The sequence below is a fragment of the Cibotium barometz genome, chromosome 42 (genome assembly GCF_041138505.1).
Source record: "Cibotium barometz isolate CiBa-2024 chromosome 42, ASM4113850v1, whole genome shotgun sequence".
Taxonomy (NCBI): domain Eukaryota; kingdom Viridiplantae; phylum Streptophyta; class Polypodiopsida; order Cyatheales; family Cibotiaceae; genus Cibotium; species Cibotium barometz.
In genome coordinates, this window is record NC_141087.1 from 39,075,525 (window position 1) to 39,097,432 (window position 21,908).

At 45.4% G+C, this 21,908-nt stretch overlaps 1 protein-coding gene across 3 annotated transcripts in view; it reads left to right on the top strand.

Moving 5' to 3' along the window:
• The first annotated feature begins 2,108 nt into the window (after positions 1–2,108).
• Positions 2,109–21,908, top strand: part of LOC147614460 (uncharacterized) — a 79,071-nt gene continuing 59,271 nt past the window's right edge. The window contains exons 1-6 of one of the 3 annotated variants that reach the window (XM_086780992.1): positions 2,109–2,310; positions 2,779–3,002; positions 3,148–3,272; positions 3,407–3,860; positions 3,951–4,066; positions 4,196–5,087. In XM_086780992.1, coding sequence (XP_086637118.1) covers positions 2,790–3,002; positions 3,148–3,272; positions 3,407–3,860; positions 3,951–4,066; positions 4,196–5,087 — 1,800 coding nt within the window. In that variant the 5' untranslated portion in view covers positions 2,109–2,310; positions 2,779–2,789. Of the gene's footprint in view, positions 2,311–2,574; positions 3,003–3,147; positions 3,273–3,406; positions 3,861–3,950; positions 4,067–4,195; positions 5,088–21,908 lie in introns of all 3 variants that reach the window. The other 2 variants (XM_086780993.1, XM_086780994.1) reach the window with 2 other exon arrangements.

Below are 21,908 nucleotides of genomic sequence, written 5' to 3' on the forward strand. Positions count from 1 at the left end.
AGTGGAGTGAGTCCCTAGCAGCTTCACATTGAGGAGTTAACCCTCATTTTAGGGTTGCCTCTCATTAGGGTTGACTAAGTGCATGTTTCCAAACTGACTCTTGCATTGTCTCTTTTCTCTTCTCTTCTTCTTCTCTCATGCAAGGAAGTATGCTCATTTTTGTGAACAATGAGATTTTTTGGTGACCACTATATAGCTTATAGGAACTTTGTTATGTAAGACATTCCAAGTAGCACATTTTCATATAGTTTTCGAATATATTATTTTTTGTGTATAATGTTCATTCATGAATCTAACTTTCGTTTTGGTCATTTACAAAATTTCAAGTTTTGAGAGAGAGAAAGAAAGAAAGAAAGAAAGATTTTATTAACGTCTTCCGAAAGACCGAACTCGGCCTATGAGACAAATCGGTGTACCTGTATGGGGTATCCTCTATCATCCCAACAAAATGAAAAAGTACTGAACTAAAAAGCTGAATCTGGGTGTGCAATAAGTACAATGAGTGGGGGAGGGGATGGAGCTCTCCTACTAGGAGAATGCAAAGCTATATGCATGGAGTATACAATCATGATATGCAACCTAGCTAGCTCCATCCTGTACCATACTGGGGGTATAAAATGGTATACATCAATGAAGGGGGTGTCCACAGCTCCTTGAAGAACATGCTTGGGTGTGCTCTGAAGCGAGCCAGTCGCTCCGCACCCTCTTTGTGAAACTGAGCTCTGATCTCTGTCATCTCTCTCTGGTATAGGCGTGGTGTCCGAAAGCCAAGTGTCCTCTGTCTCCTGCGGGCTCTGAGTGTCTCTGCTCTCTGGAGAGTAATTCCCTGCCGTGTAGGGACTGGGAGTGGGATGGATCTCTGAAAAAATGTAGTAATGTGTGTCTGTCGTCCCCCCTCTGGAGGTGTCTGAGCCTGTAATGATGTCTCTCTGTGGCGGTGTATGTCTAGAATGAATCTTCCTAGTATGCGTTGGTCTGCTGCCTCAAAGATCTGGCATAGGGAATGTGGCTCTGTGAATAAAATGGGATATCTCTCTCTGATGGCTATATATGCTCTGCATCTGCATACATAATGCTCCTCACTCTCCACCTCCTCTCTGCACAATCTGTATACCCTCTCCTCTCGGGGGATCCGTGCTGCTCTGCCAGTCTCAATCTCCAATCGGTGTGATGAAACTCTAAGCTGACCAATAGCCACTCGGGAGCCGTGTGGTAAAAAGCCCTCCATGTATCTAGGCCTCTCTATAAATCCATCATCAGTGATACTCATGAAGTGATCTCTGTAGTATAGCATCTTCGGTGGAAGAGGCTGTGTAGGCGATATCCATGTCTCTCGTGTATAGAGCTGCCATAGGTCCTGTCTCAATACTCTGTTCCTCTCACTATGAGAGAGACGTATATGTGGTGCATCCCTATCATACTGGAATGGTGGTAGATGATCCATGTCTAGGCCATGCTGTGAGAACCAATGTGTGACCTGTGCATACCATGATCGTCTGTCTCCTGCCTCAGCCAGCTGTCTAGATGCCTCAAAAGCTCTATAGAGAAAGAGAGAGATTATATAGGAGATGATGAAATCTACGAGAGAGATTGTATTACCTATTGATTTAGAGTGGATTTGTGCCTATGCCCAACGTATTGTGTTGGGATGAACCCAACAAGTTAGTAGTTTGCTGCATCAGAGTGAACATCTTGCATAATTTGTTTGTGACTTGGTGATGCAAGTCAAGTTACGATCAAATTGATGTTATGATACTTATCATTTGTGTCCCAAAGTGTAAGCTATGGTAGGACCTTGGCATTGGATGGTAGGGTGGTTGTGAGATTAATGAGAAGACCGTAGGGAGATGTGTAGGCCAATATAAAAAGGGCCATGAACAAAAAATATTCACATTCCACTTCGTGGAAGAGCTCTGTTTGAGCATTTGAGTGAAATTGTGTCCAGCCCCTCCTCTCGAAGAGGGAGAAAAGGGAGGAATATTTTTGATTTTTGAAATTTGAAATAAAGGTATAATTTACGCTTGGGTTTTTGTTGTACGGCCCGTCAGTCACAACGGTAAACATTTTAAAAAAAAAGAGAGAGATATAAAGTGTTGCAAAGGCGCGCGTGCGGCACGCTCCAACTTTCGAAGTTGCGCATAGACAACATTCCTTTTCTTTCTCGTTCTCGAGTCGCGTTCTTCTTCCTTCCTTGTCTCACACTCACTCGCACAGGTACTCAAAATCGAAACTTCTAGAACTCCTTACAACAAGTGTGCTCTTTTCGCGATCTGGCCTGCAATCCCTTATTCTCAACTGCGATTTTAGCAGGTTAGTGCTTGCCTTCGCTCTCTCTGCATGCTGTCCTGTTCAACAGGCTCTCCCGTCAGATTGCGTTTTTGTTCAGATCTGCTAGAATTTTGCTGCATTTTTGTACGAGTTTGCTAGAATTTCCTGCATTTTTGAACAATTTTGGTAGAATTCCCTGCATTTTTGTACAAACTTGCTAGAATTTTCTGGACAGATTTGCTAAGATTTCCTGCGTTGGTGTACTAATTGCGTAGAATTTCTTGTATATTTGTATAAATTTGTCAGAATTTCATGCAACCATCGTGAGTTTGCCCCACCTTTCAACGTGAGGGGATGTTGATCATGAACATATAATGGCACATTTCATATTCCTGTCGTTAGAACTTTTCCCTCTCTTCTACAGCAAGTGAAAATTGTTGAGGATCTGCTTTTCTGAAAGATTTCTGCATACAGTAAGCTTTTTGTGTCTTTTCCGTACAAGTATTGCAGTGTCACCCACTATGGATCTTTCCACTGCTTGCGAAGACATGATGTGCAGCCCTGTTCCTGGCATTGCCTTTGAGGTGGAAATATCAGATTCCAATGTATCATCCCCATCCATCCCTAAGCGAGTCCGACGTAGACTGTTGGAAACCTGTGAGCACAGAAGCAGGTCTCCTGCTAGCCTCCAAGAGATTGAAGCAAAGCTGAAGGAAGCTGAATCAAGGCGCCAGGTAGGAGAACTCTTCTCCAATGATGAGGTTGTTTGTATAAGTACTTCTCTTATGACAAGGTTGCAATGTCATTTATACTTGCTTGTAGCTTTTTGGGGAAAACAGAGAATATAGTTTGATTCTCGAATTGTCTCCCTTGCCATAGCAATTCCATGAATGGTTAGCTAACAAGGCTAAGCCAAAGACGAAGATTCCTTTATGCTCATCACCACAACCTGAAAGCCTTGGGCAGCGTTTGCGGACCAAGCTTATTGTTGCAGAGCAGAAAAGGTTGGATTTTTTAAGGGAGTAATTCCCCCATGGTTGCACATGTGGTCATTTAAAGCATGTAAGTGTCATGAGGTGCCAAACCACCATTTTTTCTTTTCAAATTTTTGCCTTATACATTGTCTTTGTTTTTGTAGATTGGATCTTTTAGCACAGGAGCAAACACGATTGGCAAGATCACATGAATTGAGGGCTGCTGCAAGGATTGAGGTGCAGCTTCGTGCAGAAAGGGAGCGTGAGGAGCTAGAATCAAAGGTTGAGTCTCGTGTGCAACAAGCTGAAGCAAACAGGTTGGCTTTGCTAGAAGTAGAGAAACTGAAAAGAGCAGCAGCACATGAAAGACTGACACAGTCCGTTATGCAACGAATGACACAAGAGGACAAGGATCGAGAACGGGTTGAGGCTCTTAGAGCTTTGATATGCCAAAAAATAGCTGCTGCAGAGGAGAAGAGGGAAAATCTGTTGAAGGCAGAGAGGACACGTGCCCAAGCTTTAGTGCTACAAGCGAGGCGAGTTGCAAAGGCTGTGAGAAGGAAAAGGGAGCTAGAGTTGCGAAACAAGAAGGAACTCCTTGAGGCGCGCTTGCAGAGGGTATGATTATGCAGTGTGTTTTTGAGAACATGTGCCTCCTTTGATATTCTCATATTGACAACTATTTTCTGTCTTCTGTTGTGACTGTAGGCCAAAAAAAGACGGGCGGATTATCTCGAACAAAGAGGAGGTTGCCAAGGTGTGTGCCACAATGACCGTCACAAAATGAGGAGGCATGGTGAACGCCTTTGCCGAAAGCTCACAAGGTAGAGAATGAGCCAGTCACCAGTGTTTGGGTGCATTGGCTTCTTTAAAAGGGCCATGTTTCTTCCCCGGGGAAAAAAAGGGCCATGTTTCTCTTACCCATCCTGTTTGTAATTTTCTCTTGGTTACAGATGCTGGAGGCAATTTCAGCAATCAAGACACACAACTTTAAAGCTGGCTCAGGACTTTGCTGCCTGCAGTATCAACCAGCAGGCAGTAATTTCACTTCCTTTTGAGGAATTGGCTGCTCGAATCACATCCTCAACCACTTTGCGTAGTGTCAAGGCTCTGTTGGCACGGCTTGAGAGCCGATTTCTTCTTTCATCAGCAAGCAGGTCAAACATTGCCAAAATTGATCATCTTCTGAAGAGGCTTTCTCCACCAAACAAAAAAGCAGGAGGGAGAATACGCACTGGCCGTAGAACACATGCTCAAGAATCATATAAAGTCTGTAGTCAAAATGTTTCCAAAGGTTCTAGTAAGGAGGCTGAAAAGGCCCTAAATAGCACGGGTGTAAGGAATGGAAATGGTTTTCTGAATAAGGAAGAGAAAGGGCTAGACCGGTATCCTGCTCGGGTTTTCCTTTGTGCTTATATGATACTGGGACATCCAGAGGCTGTCTTTAGCACTCAAGGGGAACGCGAGGTTGCACTGTCAAAGGCTGCTTTGAAGCTTGTTCCTGAGTTTGAGGCACTAGTGTCCACTATTGTAGATGGCCCTCCATCAACTTTTCATACAAGGCCATCATCACCCAGCTTCACTGCTGCTGAAATGAAGACAAATTTGGATGTGGAAAACTCTTCAGCAAGGTCCTTTGCAGTGCAGCTTGCAGAGTTTGATGCAGCTTGGGGCTCATATTTATATCAGTTTGTGGCTTGGAAGGTGCAAGATGCACACCTATTAGAAGAAGATCTGATACGAGTAGCTTGCCAACTAGAGCTTTCCATGTTACAGAAGTGTAGTTTAACATCTGGTGATGCTGGAGCTGAGGCAAGCCTTGATAGTCAGGCTATTCAGAAGCAGGTATTTGTAATTTGCTCTCAGTTAATATGTATGAAATGTGAGGTAAGTAAAGTGTCATATAAGTTGATTGTGTGCCATAATAGTAAGCTGATTCTTTATAGGTGCTTGCAAAGAGCATTGATACATGCTTGATCTTTGCCACTAGAGGTGTGTTTGCACACTTAATCCATAACTCTTGAGCTTATGTGTCCTTTAGTGACACCTTCCTGACTCCCGTTTATGTGATCATCCCAAAATATCAATAGCAAATCTTGCTATGTGTCCTTTAGTGACACCTTGCAAAGAGTGTTGATACATGCATGACCTTTGCCACTAGAGGTGTGTTTGCACGCTTAATCCATGACTCTTGAGCTTATGTGTCCTTTTGTGACACCTTGCTAACTCCCGTTTACTGAAATTTCATCTTTCCTTACAAGACAAGGTCGGCAGATTTCAAGGAGCTACTGCCTGCATGGGAGATCTAAAGCTCTGGGAGAAAGCAAGCCTTTGTGTTGCAACTATGAGAGGACTCAGTAGAAGTGGATTTGTATCCATGAGCTGCCTATCTAGGCGGCAACTTGAGAAGTGCCAAATTTAGTAGGTGTAAGCAAGCAGGAGCTCTCTAGCAATTGGCGCACATACGTTCTAGCAATTGGCGCACATACGTTCTAGCAAGTCAGCGTGGCTAACCTTGCACATATGCCAGCTCTACAAGTTGAGCAGAAAACAAGCACAAGAAGTTTGTTCAACACGACACCCTAAGGCCCCGAGGCAGTAAACCAAAAAGCAACCAGAAAAAGAGCAGCTGGTAACTCAAGGAAAGAAGCGGCAAAAGGGATAAGTGCCTACTAGCAGAGAGGGATCCTCAGAAGCACGAGGTGAAACAGGCAAACTAACTTCGAGAAGACAGAAGTGGGTGGCTATAGCATTTTAATCCATGCATTACAACGATATTTTTTCGCACATTGAGTAGCATTTTGAGGAGCATTTTTGCATATACGAGAGCACAATCAGCACAAACGGCTGCCTCCATTGCGAAACTGCACCTCAAAATCTGCCCAAGTAGTGGGTTTATCCTTGAGTTCTCTGCACCAAGTAAGAGCCTTCCCCTATAGGAGAAACTCACCATCTGAATCTTCCAGGCATCCGTGAAAGGGTGAAACTCAAAGTGCACGTTCCAACGGTTGAGCTAGGAGTCTACAACCTCTTGTGTCCTTTCCTTCTTCTCAAACACAAAAAACATCTGGCGTGAAAGGTGTTACCTTGAAGTAGGGGCCGATCCAATCACTGCCCTCTGAAGGAGTATCACCTGGTCCCGCAACTGCTGAATATCAGCCTGTAAATCTGCCTGGAGTTTGGCCATTTACTCCTTGAAGTAGGATTTCTCCACTCCTGCAACCTCCTCTTACTCGACCTCTATAGGCTCCCCATCAGGTTGAGGGTGATCCTCATGGTCCGATAGGTCATTATTAAAGTGAAGTGTAGGCTCCATAGAGGTAGGAAAGAGAATAGAGAAGGTGGTGCAGCAAGAAAACTGTGTACTGATTCTGAATTTCAGAAAATAAAGACAGCAAAAACATGCTATTTACGTTTGGAAAGACGAGAAACTATGCAAAAAAGCACCGACCTACTGTTGCTCCACACATGATAGATGGAAACGGTGTTGTGAATCCATGCAACAGACTGTCTCCAAAGTTTTGTCCTATCCGGAGTAGAGGAAGATGAGTTAAACACCCCTAGACCATGTTCTTTCTACAATAAAAATAACAGGGATGCCTCTTTTAAAAGAGTTAGAAGGTATAGATCACCCTGTGCACACCGCCGCACACCCCCCCCCCCCCCCCACGTCCCCGCGGCCTCCCCGGTGCACATTTTCTCCAAATAACACAAGAGTTTCTGTTTTCAGTCCATGACTTGCTTAAAAAAAAAAAACTACCCCTAAAAATAGCATGTGGCACCTGCTTCTCTGTCTGCTTCTGCAGCCCTTTTGTACGACTGTTGTACGGCTGCCTCTGTAAGGCACGCCACCCCTTTCCCTTGCCCTTGCGCTGCCCCGCTGTAGCATACCCACCTGCTTTACCTGCTGTGATGCCTGCAGGTGTGTGTACAGCAACATAGTTGCACAGCTGTACGGCCAGTAGTACTGCTGCTGGTTGCCCTGTACATTCTCGCTGCTGTACCACCTGCTGTCCATGTGCTCAAGCCTCACACAGCCCAACCAGCAGTCCCAACTCGCACATATGCATATATCTCTCTCTCTCTCCCTTGATGGCCCCCTCCCCCTACTGGGGGGTTAGCTCCATTGGTTGTATGATGATGATGGTCCCACTTTGTATCATATGGCTCGGATTTGACATTCCCAGCTCATAGCTCTAGTTTTTGGTTCTCTTTTGTACCATGATGAGATTACATGGACACTATTGTATCACTTTTGGTCTCAGACCCACTGGGTCTTTTGAAGACGTTTAATATAACTCTCTCTCTCTCTCTCTCTCTCTCTCTCTCTCTCGATATATCTCTAGTTTGTTGCAGCCCCGATGGTAGTGGATGCACTTTTGGTATGGTAGTCACATACCTCCATCGCATCAGTCACATGGATCCCCACAGGTACTTGAGGCTTGCCCTGAAGTCCTCGAGACAGCTAGCACTTGTGGGCCACTCGGGAGTATGGTATGCATTAGTTTCCACTTGGTTCTCAGTATATGGGCTCTGCATGGACCGCCTACCACTCCTTCAGTATAGTTTGGACTCCCCTTTTCTCCGGCTCTCTAGACTCTCACGAGGATACCAACCAAGTTATCCGGTTAGATCTTCTCAGCCTCTACACCCATTGCACATGGATCACACCTTCGGAGCTCTCAACAAAGATGCACTTCTACATAGATCACTTCCTCACGCTCACTAAGGATGGGTTCATCCAGCAGCCGGGCTACCTGAGTGTTCACATATCCCATGCCATGCGGATTGCCATTGGCTAGATACGGGTTTCATCCCACCACCTCAGAGTGGAGACAGGTAGAGTCGAGTGCGTCTTCAAAGCCGAGAGGCTCATATGGAGGCCCAAAGAGGAGAGGATCTGCCGATTATGCCACACAAAGGTTGAGACGGAGGAGCATTACATATGCCGCTGCCCAGTATACTATGAGATCCGCGGGAGGTTTCACTGTCTGTTTTGTGAGGAATTTGGTCCACTCTTGAGGATCATTGACTTCCCGGACCAACGTTGCCTAGGCCTCTTCTTGCTTGAGCTCCGCAAACATAGGGACACTTTCTTGAGAGAGCTTCGGCCCCAGCCACCTTGCCTCCTCCCTTGCCAGCCAACCATCACCAGTTTCTTCTGGACTGAGAGGAAGTGGAGGACATCAATACAGTGGATCTTGTGGATCCATCTCGAGCTGCTCCGGACCCACCTCGCCCGAGAGGAGTTACCTCGGACCGGGCCTCTGCACTCCAACGTGCCTAACGCCCCCGGCCCCTCGGTCGTCGGCCACGATCACCTCATCAGCTCTAGATCCAGGACATGCTCCACCGCCATCGAGCTACCTTTCTACATGACGTAGCTGAGGGAGACCTCTCATACTCATTAGCCCCATGCTTGATATTTTGGAGAGTGGTATACCATCTACTGGGAGCTGATGTTGCTCTCATGTTTTTATGTTCCTAGTATTCCATGATGAGTTTCCGTGGACAATTTTGTATCATCTGAGTGAGATAGCTTTTTTTATGTTTTATTTTCCATTCCATGATGAGATATGTTATGGACATTATTGTATCACTTTGGTCTCATAGTTCCATTGGGTCTTTAGTAGACGCTTAATCTCTCTCTCTCTCTCTCTCTCTCTCTCTTCTGAGAATCCACCTGGTTTCTTCATGCAACCCCAACAAAATGCGCTCACCAAATTTGCAAATCAAACATAAATATTGCGATCGAGAGATACTTGGACAAGGCGACTATAAACATCACATGCTAGTAGACACGCAAACCTTGTATAGTCTCTAGCATGATCAGGCAAGCTCCGATACCAACTATAAATCTCTGAGAAGATAACCTAATATACAAGCTAAACACACAAGGTTAGAACACATAGAAGGGTGCAGGCAAACTCACCTCCCGATTGTAGATTCCATTAGGAAACTCCCCCAAGCCAGGGGCTAAGGTTCCATTCCCCACAGGCCAAGCCAGACAGCCCTGGCAACCCATACCACTAGAGCTTGTCCTAAGGGACCCTCGGCAAGATTGCCTTTGAACCGTCATGTCCATGGCAGGAGTAAGACTACCCTAGTCCAAGCACAGACCAATTGTCAAGTAAGACAACTTAAGAACACAATAACCCATAAATCACTTATATAGTGATGACTACTGCTATCAATAACCGACTTGTCTCATAAATAGCTAGTAACCATGGATTATCAATAATAGTGAACCTTAGCCACTTGTAACTTGCTTGTAGCCTTTCCCCTAATCTTAGGGCTTCCTAATCCTACCAAAATTAGGACCTAATCCTAAGGATTAGTGTTAGGTACATAACACATCTGATCGGGTGATGGGCAATAGTCAAAGTCAAATAGGTCTTAGATGTCAACATGTGTGAGCCTTAATTTCCAAGGCCACTAACAATGTTAAAAGGTCTTGGCCACCATTCTTGATCATCGACAAAACCTCATGGATCATTAAAATCCTCAGCTAGTCAGGGATTGAGTCCGCTTTTGATGAGTTCATGCATACGTTTATCATGGCATCTATAGCAGGTCGGGTTGCTCAGGTACGGTAAGAGGATATGGTGGTTCACTCTTGGACAACATGTCCAGGGAGTCACATGACAGAACAATAGGAAGAAACGATGGCATACATACTTTGTCACGTGCATCCCGCACTTGGATGCCACGTAGATGCAGGACCTCGGATGGAAAACTGGTCCCATGTGAGCCTAGTCCAGGACGAGTCAGTCAAGGTTCCATTCCATTCTGAGGTTAGGTGTGCATTGTCCTGCATATGCGTCCAAGGTCAGGTGTGCATTGTCCTGCACATGAAACAGTGCTAGTCCGCGGTGTGAGTCTCCCTCTCGAATGATGTCAGTGGTTCTGTGTATGTGGTATGATACTAGATGCCAGATCACTGTGTAGACAGTTAGGGTTTGCATATAGGAAAGGGGCCAGCCCATAAGGCTACCCCAAGGTCAGATGTGGGCATGGGGGAGGTGTCGAACCACCCCCATAGGGGCCAGGAAGGCCTTGGCTGTACCCACCAGCCATGGGATGGCCATGGAGGGGCTGTAGACAGCCCTAGGGCTCCTGGACAGGTGGCCGACTGGTTACACAGCCCCTAGGGGACTGTAGGCCAGGTGTGGGGCAGCCCACACAGGCTGCCCAGCAGCCAGATTTGAGGTGCCTGATGGCCAGCATTGATTTTAAGTCATGCACAGATTTTTACAGCATTTAATGCTGAATATTCCAGTCGTGGAGCTATTTTCAGGCAGCCGACTGCTGTAAACTAGTCGACTGGCTTTCCTGAAGGGTATAAATACCCAAGGGTATAAATAAACCAGCCAGCTGGCTTTCCCCTAGTGTAGGCCAGGTGTGGGGCAGCCCACACAGGCTGCCCAGCAGCCAGATTTAAGGCACCTGATGGCCAGCATTGATTTTAAGTCATGCGCAGATTTTTACAGCATTTAATGCTGAATATTCCAGTCCTGGAGCTATTTTCAGGCAGCCGATTGCTGTAAACCAGCCGACTGGCTTTCCTGAAGGGTATAAATACCCAAGGCTCAAATCAGTTCATTTATCTCATCATTCACCAAGTGCTGAAGCTGAACAAAGGTCTAGGACAACCAAGGACAAGCTAACGCAGAAGGGGTGAAGGATTGGAGGTCAAGGGCAGAGATCTATCTCAGCCAAGGATAAGCTCACGCAGAAGGGGTGAAGGATTGAAGGTCTTGAGGGCAGAGATCTATCTCAGCCAAGAAGGTTCAGTCAGTCTTTTATTTCAGTTTTGCATCATTCTAATAAAAGCAAATACACCATTCGTGGTGGGGGCCCTACAGAGGGTATTCGGGACCCAATACTGTGTCCTCTTCTCCCTCTCTCTCTCTCTCTCTCTCTCTCTCTCTCTATTTTTCTACACATCTATATTCAGTTTTGTGTGTTAATTTCGTCGTGACAAGTGTGCTGTTTTTTCTGAGCATTGAAGTTACCCATCTCCCCTGAAGCTTCCGCATGTTACATACTTACTTAGGCAATACTTAATTAAATTGGACAAACAAGGAACAATGCAAAAAAATAACGTACTCCACTTGTATTACTATGAATCAGCAGTTACGAACACCACTCACTGCACCGTGCACACTCAATAGTGGTCACAGTGAACACAGGACTCAAGTATAGTGAGATAACAGGGGATAGCACAGAGTAGTACAACGTAGTTTTGGAATGAACAAGGTCGAACTACAGAATAGCCTCCATCCCGTTTGAACGGGTAAAATGTCTTATAACTCCAGAGAGCCACAAAGATGTTGTCGGTGACTGTTGGTGCCACATGCACTGTCACGTGCATCCCGCACTTGGATGCCACGTGGACATATCTGTATAGCAGGCGCAAGACCTGGAGTGGAAAGTGGTCCCTTGTGAGCTCCAGTCCGGGACGAGCCAACCAGGGCTCTGCTCTAAGCATCCCGGGTCAGGTGTACAAGTCCAGTACATGGTCTTGGTTAGGTGTGTGAGTCTTGCACAAGAAGCAATGGCCAGCTCGTACTATGAGTCACCCTCTCGAATGATGTAGAGGTGTACTAGGCTTTGCCTAGGACACCAATTGTAGGTTTAGGTTTGAAGCATACTTGGTTTAGGGTATGTGGGTAAGTAGGTAGGGCTACCCCAAAAAAGGGTTTAAGGTCCTTGCCTACAAAGGGGGTAGCCCTTGTGGGCCACCCTAGGGGAAAAGGAGACCCATGACCAAGCCCAACAGCCCATAAAGGGTTGGGCATGTTGTCAGTGAGCCTGGAGGGCCTGGGTAGCTAGGCGGCCAACCTCCAAGGGCTATAGCCCAGTCGGCCAGTCCTTAGAAGGGCCTCCACAATAGTCGGCGGCCAGGCTCGGGGCAGCCATTCTATAGGCGGCTAACACCCAGGCAGGCAGAATTAGCATTGGGGTGGTCAGTATGTGAAATGCGTAACTTTAATGAAGGGCTAGGCATGCAGCCAGCTTGGAGGGTCTGGGTAGCTAGGCGGCCAACCGCCAAGGGCTATAGCCCAGTTGGCTAGCCCTTAGAAGGGCCTGCACAATAGTCGGGAGCCAGGACTTGGGTAGCCATCCTATAGGTGGCCAACGCCTAGGCAACCAGCCCAGCAAGACGGCCAACATTGGGATGGTCAGTATGTGAAATGCCCGATCCCCTCAGTAGCAAACCGACCAACAATATAGGACCTATATAAGCATGGGCTTGTCAATGGGTCAAGTCATCTTATATTCATAAAGTGCTGAAGAAGTCCAAGGGCTAGGACAACCAAAGGGAGCCTAACGCAACGGTGAACTTGAAGGTCAAGAACCAGGTCATCTTCAGGTTGAAGGTTTACAACCAAGGAAGATCTCCAGGAAGTCAGGCTTTTTCATCATGCAATAAAGAAAATACACAGCCCTGCAGAGGGTATTTGGGACCCAATCGGGTGTACTGCATCTTTATTCTCTCTCTCTCTCTCTCTCTTGTTCAATCGTTAGGAACCAAGGTGCTGAATATTCGTTATCTAAAGTGTAATCCTGTCTGTAAGCTTCGGCGTGTTACAGTGGTATCAGAGCTTTGCCTTTTGGTAAAGAAATTCAGCCAAGATTTTTTTTTTTCGTTTGTGTGGTTGGTTTTCAGACACCGGCAATTACACTCCCATTCTGGTGTGACTCTTGTCCCTCGAAGGATGGTTCATTTCTAGCCTATGGAAGCAACTAGAAACGTCTCCCACACCCATTATGGTGAATTCGACGATGAGAGAACACCAAATCCCAACAAAAACTGTTTCTTTGACAACGACTGTTTCCAGAAGCCAAGTCAAGATCACTGATGACACAAACGCCATGTTCTGGGAATTTATGCACATCATAGCACAACAACAAGGGGAACAGATGCAGGCATGTACAACTTCTATAAAGGAGTTGGAGAAATGGATACCTCTTCAATAAACCTCGACACCCATCCCCCCCCTCCTCCACCAATCATCATCGAGATCCCTTCCCATCCCCCCCCTCCTCCACCAATCATCATCGAGATTCCTTCCCAGACCCATGGTTCGACTATCTCCTCCTTGAGGAGTTAACACATTATTCTCGTGTGTTACATGAACTAGGGAGGATGATGTACCGGTCTTTTTTTCTGTATAGGATGGATGGCAGTTGGAGAGATGTGACGTGCAGGACCTTATTGAGGGCCCCCAAATTCGTCCAGTCAGAGTTGTTGGCAGGTTCGGGAAGCACGTCTTTGTTGACCACCCACCCCCCGCCCCCCCCTCCCCCCCCAGGGATGATCACAGAGTGTTAGCCTTTGGTTGTATGGTGGCTGCCCTATAAGACATTTGCATTGGGACTCCAGTGAGTGGGTGTGGAAGGATGCTTGCAACCCCTTGAAAAGCATGCCTTTTTTCAGTTATACGGTGCGGAATGCCAGACATCTTATATTGGGACACATTCAGAGTGTCCCTACTCTTAGACCCCATTGGGAATCTTATGGCATTTCGACTGACATTCAGAGGGTTTTTTGGCGGAGATTGTGGCATTCTTATAGGAAGCCACAGATTTCCTCCTTTATCTGGGTTTCTCTTCATGGTGGTCTAGCCACCAATCAGTGGAGGTCAGTTATACTGGTGCTTGCCCAGCATGCCCTAGATGTGCAGGAGTTTCGGAGTCAGTTTACTATTGTTTATGGGAATGCAGGGAAGCACCGAGGGTTTGGTCTGTGGTTGCACACCTCTTTGGTAGAATTAAGAGGGATGCTATCATTTCTTTTGGTTCTATCATTTGGTTGACACAGTTCGGGTGGTGGACTCATTGGGTCCAGGTCAATTCCAATTATGGAATTGCTGCCTACGATTGGGACTGATTTGTCACTAACTTCCAAAAGCGGTTTCTACCGCCTTATTATCTTGAGCGACTCGAGGACGAGTATCGGGGATTGCGCTAGAACGCGCTACTTGTCCTCCAATTTGCAATTTGCAAATAAAGTCACCCACCTGGCCTTACAATTGCAGAAACCAGATGCGGGCAAATGAGGACAATTCCTCTACGGTTTGGACACGCAAATCCAGTGGGATGTGCGCATGTTTGAACTAGAGACTTTTGATCAGGCACTTTCTCTTTCGACCTTTGGCTCCAAGAACTCGAACACCGGACCTTTCCTTACTCGAAACCAGAAGGGTCTGGCTGGCGAGACAGATGGTAAGCTCAGTTTCTAAAGAGCGCGAACAATACAAGGAGGAGAGGTGGTGTTTCTTTTGTCATACAAAAGGACACAGTTCTAAGGATTTCCCTAAGAAGACCCCTGCTCAGACCACCATCTCGGCCTCGACAGCTGTCATGGTGAGCCATCCTCCCACATGGACCCTGCAGGTTGTCGCTAGTCCTCTCGCTCCCACTCCTTCGGTTGGTGCAATTGTCAGTCGGGAGCTTGAAGATGGGCAGAAGGACAACCATGACTTGGAGTATGAGCGAAACGAATTGCTCAAGACTTTTTGCTACATAGGTGGCTAGAGAGTCGCCGTCTTGTTTGACAGAAGTGGCAGTACAGAGGATGACGTGGTCACGGAACATGCCACCAGCGAGCCCGTTTTTCGTTGACCTCGGTAGATAAGAAAGTGGAGGGATTTAGTATAAGCATGGTAACGTGCATCAAGTTTGAAGCTTGTCAGGCTGAATTAGTCATCCAGGGCACAGAATTTGTGCGCGATTTCATGGTTGCCTCTCTTGTAGGTGCTGACATAATCTTAGGGATCCAATGGTTTCACAAGTTCACCCTAGACATTAATTGGGACCAGCACACATGCTGGACTACCTGGTGTCACAGGCTCTTGTGATCATTAAGTTTGAACCCGAGATCATAGTCACCAGACACGGGAAACGGAAACAGAAATGGTACCCCCTCGGAAACAGAAATGGAAACGGCAATCGCGGGAAATAGAAACGGCTAGGAAACGGCACATATACTTCATAAATTAAACTATAGAACCAAAAACTAGTAATTACAAACTCAACACCGAGACTTTCTCAAATTTGTATAAAGGACACCTCAAGATGAAGTCAATTTCTTGTTGAATTTAGAATAGAAAGTACAATGCAAATACATCAGCCAAGTTTGGAACTCATGAGTAGACTCAAACTTGTGAGATATGCACATAGTCTGAGCCCAAATCATCATAATCTAGAAAGTCGTTGGAGCCGTAATCCCCTGCTTCGCCCAAAGCAGCTATCGGCGTAGGCGGTAAACTGGCATGCTTCTCTGCCTCTGAACCCTTCTCATCCTCCTCTGACCAATGCTTCCAAGATTGGGGGTTCTCATTTCGCTCAAGAAGACGCAAATTGGCACTCACAAAAATTAGATCATTGGTCTTTTGAGTGCCAAGCCGGTTTCACTTCTTTGAAGCGATATGGCTAAATGAGCTCCATAGTTGCTCCAAACAAGACGAACTGTGACTGCCTGGCTCAGAATCTTGATGGCCAATTGTTGCAACTCTGGAGTGTTTGCCCCATAGTCCTCCCACCAAACACATGGATCAGTGGTGAAGCGATCTGCCAAAGCATTGGCGTACCTCATAGGTATGATCGCTGGGTGTCGTATCAAGACTCAATTTCTGCACAAGTTTGTAGTTAACAAAGTTGTGTGAGCTACCAGGGTCTAAAAGAATGTGAATCCTATGGCCATTCACTTCTCCATAAACTCGGAGAAGATCATGCAAGCCAAATACTTTAGAATTAAACAGACAATCAGAACAAGTACCAGGGCGAGAAAGTACAGTAATTGACGTACTTGTCAAAGACAACTGGTTAGCTGCCTTTGGCTTGGGTCCTGCGTTTGTCTTGGTACCCTTTTGCTTTGGGCACTCGTTACCCATGTGTCCTTTTTCTTCGCAGATAAAACAACGTCCTTCCTTCTTGAGCTTTAAAGCCCGAAGGAGTCGTTTCTTCTTCGTTGGTGTCGAACTTGAATTCTTCGAAGGTTGGTCCGAAGACTTTCCTTCTGTCGTGTTAGCCATAGGTGCGGAGAACTTTCTTTTATGCTTGTTCCCTTGCTCGGTAACGGGTTTCGACTTAGAAGAGACCATTGTATCATCATAGATACGAGCTGAATGAATGGCCTCGATGTTTTACATTTGTTATGTAATGCATCTAGAAAATGTAGACTTGTTATTAGGGATTAAGTGGTTTAAGACTCTTGAAGTCCAGATAGATTGGTCTAGTCATATTTTTTCTTTTCAGCATAAGGACACCAAGTATAGTATTTTAGGTGATTGTATTCATGCCTCTCAGGGACCTCTTGTAAATACTATTGATTTTGGAAATATAATGGATTCTTCTTTGTATACCGCTTTCCATTGTGTATTGATTTCACTTTCTTCCTTTCTCATCCCTTCCATGGATGTAAATGAATTAATTGTGTTTGAAAGCAAAGAATTACACAAGATACTTGATTCATTTCAAGATGTATTTCCTAAGGAACTGCCATCGGATTTATCACTTGAACGGGCAGTAGATCATCGTATTGACTTGATCCCTGGTGCTCATCCTGTTAGTATTCCACCTTACAGGATGAGCCAAGCCGAGGAAGATGAGTTGGCTAAACAACTCGAAGATTATTTAAGGATGGGCCAGATTTGTCCAAGTAAATTACCTTGGGGTACACCTGTGTTGCTTAGGAGAAAGAAGGACAATACCTGGAGAATGTATATAGATTACAAGAGATTCATTGACTATGACCGAGTTCAGAAGGTTCTGGACTGGCCTATACCACGAACAGTGAAACAACTTCGTTCTTTTCTCGATTTTGTTGTTTTTCTTTGGAAATCTGTACGGAAGTACACTCAGCTCACACTACCGATGACCGACTTATTGAAAGGTCGTGGACGTAAGTCAAATCAGCCTATCACTTGGAATAACGATTTGGATATGGCCTTCAGACTTTTGAAAGATAAAGTCAAGGAAGCACCTATCTTAGCATTACCTGATCCTAGTTGGTCTTATGTTCTTGAAGCTGATGCCAGTGACTGCTATCGGGGCTGCTTTATTTCAAGATGGTAGACCGGTTGCTTTTGAAAGTAAAAAGCTAGACGACACTCAATCTCGTTGGCCAACCCTTGAGAAGGAGCTTTATGCTGTGATTCACGCTCTCAAGTTTTGGAGACATTATTTATATGGCTCCAAGTTTGTGGTATTGACTGATCATCAGTCAATTAAGTATGTGTGTGATGCGGATGATTTGAGAGGAAGGAAAGCTCGTTGGGCAGAGTTAATGCAAGATTTTGATTTTGAGATCCGTTTTATCGGAAAGGGTCCATGAATAGTGTTGCAGATGTGCTTAGTCGAATTAGAGAGGTGAATACTTTGTCGTTCACCAAGATTTCTACTGACTTATTTCAGTCATTGAGAGGGCTTTGTAGGACTGATAGTTATTTTGGTCCATTTTGGCAGAAGATCTTGGCAGAAGATCCAGGACGGGAGCTCATTGATTGACCAAGACTTGATGACTGAGCAGTCTACTATTCAGGCTGCAGGAGGCCAGTGGATGATTCGGAATGGTTTACTATTCCGTAATGACAAAATTTGTGTACCACAGATCCCGGACATTAGGTCCAAGATTCTTAAGGAGTGTCACGACGCCCCTTCTGCTGGACACCCTGGGGTACACAGGACGCTATCGTTAGTGAAACACGCTTTTTATTGGCCAAAGATGAAAGGGTATGTAGAAGATTATGTTCTCAAGTGTCAAATTTGTCAGGCAAATAAAGCTGAACGCTTTAGACAGGCTGGGTTGTTGCATCCTTTGTAAATCCCAGGTAATAAATGGAAAAGTATTTCCATGGATTTTATTACCGGTTTGCCAAGAACACATCAAGGCCACGATTCTATTTGGGTTGTGGTAGATCGCTTGACAAAAATGGCTAGATTTTTACTGACTCGGAAGACTATTACAGCTACGTAATTAGCACGGCAGTTTATCGAGCAATCGTTTAGACTGTACGGGTTACCGCAGGACTTAGTCAGTGATAGGGACTCTAAGTTTACGAGTGATTTTTGGAAACTTGTTTTTGAGAAGTTGGAAATAACTTTGAATTTGAGTTCCTCTGATCATCCTCAATCTGATGGCCAGACTGAAAGAGTGAATCAGATTTTGGAGGATATGCTTCGAGCATATGTATCCAAAAGACAGAGTTCATGGGAGGATTATCTTCTTATGTTAGAATTTGCATATAACAGTACTAAGCATACGAGTACAGGTTTTAGTCCTTTCATGCTTATGTATGGTTTTCAACCTAGATCACCTGTTACAGTTGGATTCTTAGGACTTCAGCATGATGCAACACGTAATTTTTTGCAAGATATGCAGGAAATGTTACAAGTTGCGAAGGAATCTATTAGAAGTGCTCAAGACCGAGACAGGTTTTATTCTAAGACATCGTTCACCCAGAGAGTTCTTTGAAGGAACGATGGTGTATTTGCGAGTTCCGAAAGATTTCGAGACTTTACGGACAGGTCGATCTCCGAAATTATCCCCTAGATACTGTGGACCATTTCGTGTTACACGACGGATTGGTTCAGTTGCATATGAATTGGATTTGCCTTCTCATGTGAAAGTTCATCCTGTATTTCATGTCAGTAGACTTAAGGAAGTACTGGGTGGAGCAGATCAGTTAGTTACTCCTCAAGAAATTATAGATGTCGAGGATATGACATTTGTTCCGCACGAACATGAAAGGATTCTTGGATTTCGTGAAAGAAGATTGCGTAATACGCTTATCACAGAATACAAGATCAAGTGGAAGGATCGTGTTGAGGAGGACGCTACATGGGTGACATTGACTACTCTGCAGAGAGATTACCCTGGCTTTTTAGTGAGCTCAGGAGTGAGCTCTTAGAGGAAGGGGAGTATGTCATGTGCACAGTGTGTATCTACGGTGTGCTACACGCACGCAAGACTAGTTTCGAGGCTTGGGGAAGCTTGAAGCTAGGCAGGCTGATTGACGAGCTGAGTTAGGGATATACTAACGGGCGGGCACCCAAGTATGGACGGGCGGGCGTCCAAGTGTGGATGCTCGATGACTGGCCAAGAGTCTATAAAAGGGTGGCCAAGGTTAGTTATTGAGATATAGAGAGTCTCGCGAGTTTGTGAGAGCGCTATGGTCTTGGAGCTTGGATCTAGTGCAGACGTGCACCTGCTTTATGCAGCCGAGGCCGGCAGCGATCTCGAGGCCCGCAAGGGCAGCTTTGTGGCGGTATGGGACGTCGCGAGGAGGAGATTGGTCGGTACGTCAACCTAGTTAGCTCAGCTCGTGGCTCGGTGGGGACAGCCAAGAGTGGGCTCGCCCACGGCTGTCATGGTTGGGAGGTGAGTCAGAGGCCTGCACCCCCTTGTTGTTTGTTTGTTTGTTTGTTTGCAGGATTCGAGTCTCGTACCAAGAACGATCATGAGGAGATCCGTGGGGATTCGAGTCTCGTACCAAGAACGATCACGAGGAGATCCGTGGGGATTTGACACCACATATGTGGAAGGATCTACTCCCATCCTTGCTCTCCGAGCCGATGAAGATGCCCGCGTTGCTTCGTCTTTTTGACGAAGCTCCTCTCATGCTTCACTAGTGATGTTGGTATAGAATGCAATGTCTTGTCAATGCTGATGAAGCAGTGTGCTCGAATACGAGTTGCACTACTTGACTTCGTAAGGAGATAATATTTGGACACCCTTGTGCCCATTGCTGGTGGTGGTGCACCAAATGGACTTGCAGTGGGTCCAAAATATGATGGCATTCCACCAAATGAAGACCTAGTGGTTCCAGAGGTTTGTCTTGAAGTGCCCACATATGTGGAAGGATCTACTCCCACCCCTGCTCTCTGAGCCGATGAAGATGCCCGCGTTGCTTCGTCTTTCTGACGAAGCTCCTCTCATGCTTCACTAGTGATGTTGGTATAGAATGCAATGTCTTGTCCTTGGAAATCTGTACGGGAGTACTCTCAGCTCACACTACCGATGACCGACTTATTGAAAGGTCGTGGACGTAAGTCAAATCAGCCTATCACTTGGAATAACGATTTGGATATGGCCTTCAGACTTTTGAAAGATAAAGTCAAGAAAGCACCTATCTTAGCATTGCCTGATCCTAGTCGGCCTTATGTTCTTGAAACTGATGCCAGTGACTATGCTATCGGGGCTGCTTTATTTCAAGATGGTAGACCGGTTGCTTTTGAAAGTAAAAAGCTAGACGACACTCAATCTCGTTGGCCAACCCTTGAGAAGGAGCTTTATGCTGTGATTCATGCTCTCAAGGTTTGGAGACATTATTTGTATGGCTCCAAGTTTGTGGTATTGACTGATCATCAGTCAATCAAGTATGTGTGTGATGCGGATGATTTGAGAGGCAGGAAAGCTTGTTGGGCAGAGTTAATGCAAGATTTTGATTTTGAGATCCGTTATCGGAAAGGGTCCATGAATAGTATTGCAGATACGCTTAGTCGGATTAGAGAGGTGAATACTTTGTCGTTCACCGAGATTTCTACTGACTTATTTCAGTCATTGAGAGGGCTTTGTAGGACTGATAGTTATTTTGGTCCATTTTGGCAGAAGATCCAGGACGGGAGCTCATTGATTGACCAAGACTCCATGACTGAGCAGTCTACCATTCAGGCTGCAGGAGGCCAGGGGATGATTCGGAATGGTTTACTGTTCCGTAATAACAAAATTTGTGTACCACAGATCCCGGACATTAGGTCCAAGATTCTGAAGGAGTGTCACAACGTCTCTTCTGCTGGACACCCTGGGGTACACAGGACATTATCATTAGTGAAACACACTTTTTATTGGCCGAAGATGAAAGAGTATGTAGAAGATGATGTTCTCATGTGTCAGATTTGTCAGGCAAATAAAGCTGAACGCTTTAGACAGGCTGGGTTGTTGTATCCTTTGCAAATCCCAGGTAGTAAATGGGAAAGTATTTCCATGGATTTTATTACCGGATTGCCAAGAACACATCAAGGCCACGATTCTATTTGGGTTGTGGTAGATCGCTTGACAAAAAAGGCTAGATTTTTACCGACCCGAAAGACTATTACAGCTACGTAATTAGCTCGGCAGTTTATCGAGCAATTGTTTAGACTGTACGGGTTACCGTAGGACATAGTCAGTGATAGGGACTCTAAGTTTACGAGTGATTTTTGGAAACTTGTTTTTGAGAAGTGGAAACAACTTTGAATTTGAGTTCCTCTGATCATCCTCAATCTGATGGCCAGACTGAAAGAGTGAATCAGATTTTGGAGGATATGCTTCGAGCATATGCATCCAAAAGACAGAGTTCATGGGAGGATTATCTTCCTATGTTAGAATTTGCATATAACAGTATTAAGCATACGAGTACAGGGTTTAGTCCTTTCATGCTTATGTATGGTTTTCAACCAAGATCACCTGTTACAATAGGATTCTTAGGACTTCAGCATGATGTAGCACGTAATTTTTTGCAAGATATGCAGGAAATGTTACAAGTTGCAAAGGAATTTATTAGAAGTGCTCAAGACCGAGACAAGTTTTATTCTAATAGACATCGTTCACCTAGAGAGTTCTCTGAAGGAACGATGGTGTATTTGCGAGTTCCGAAAGATTCCGAGACTTTACGG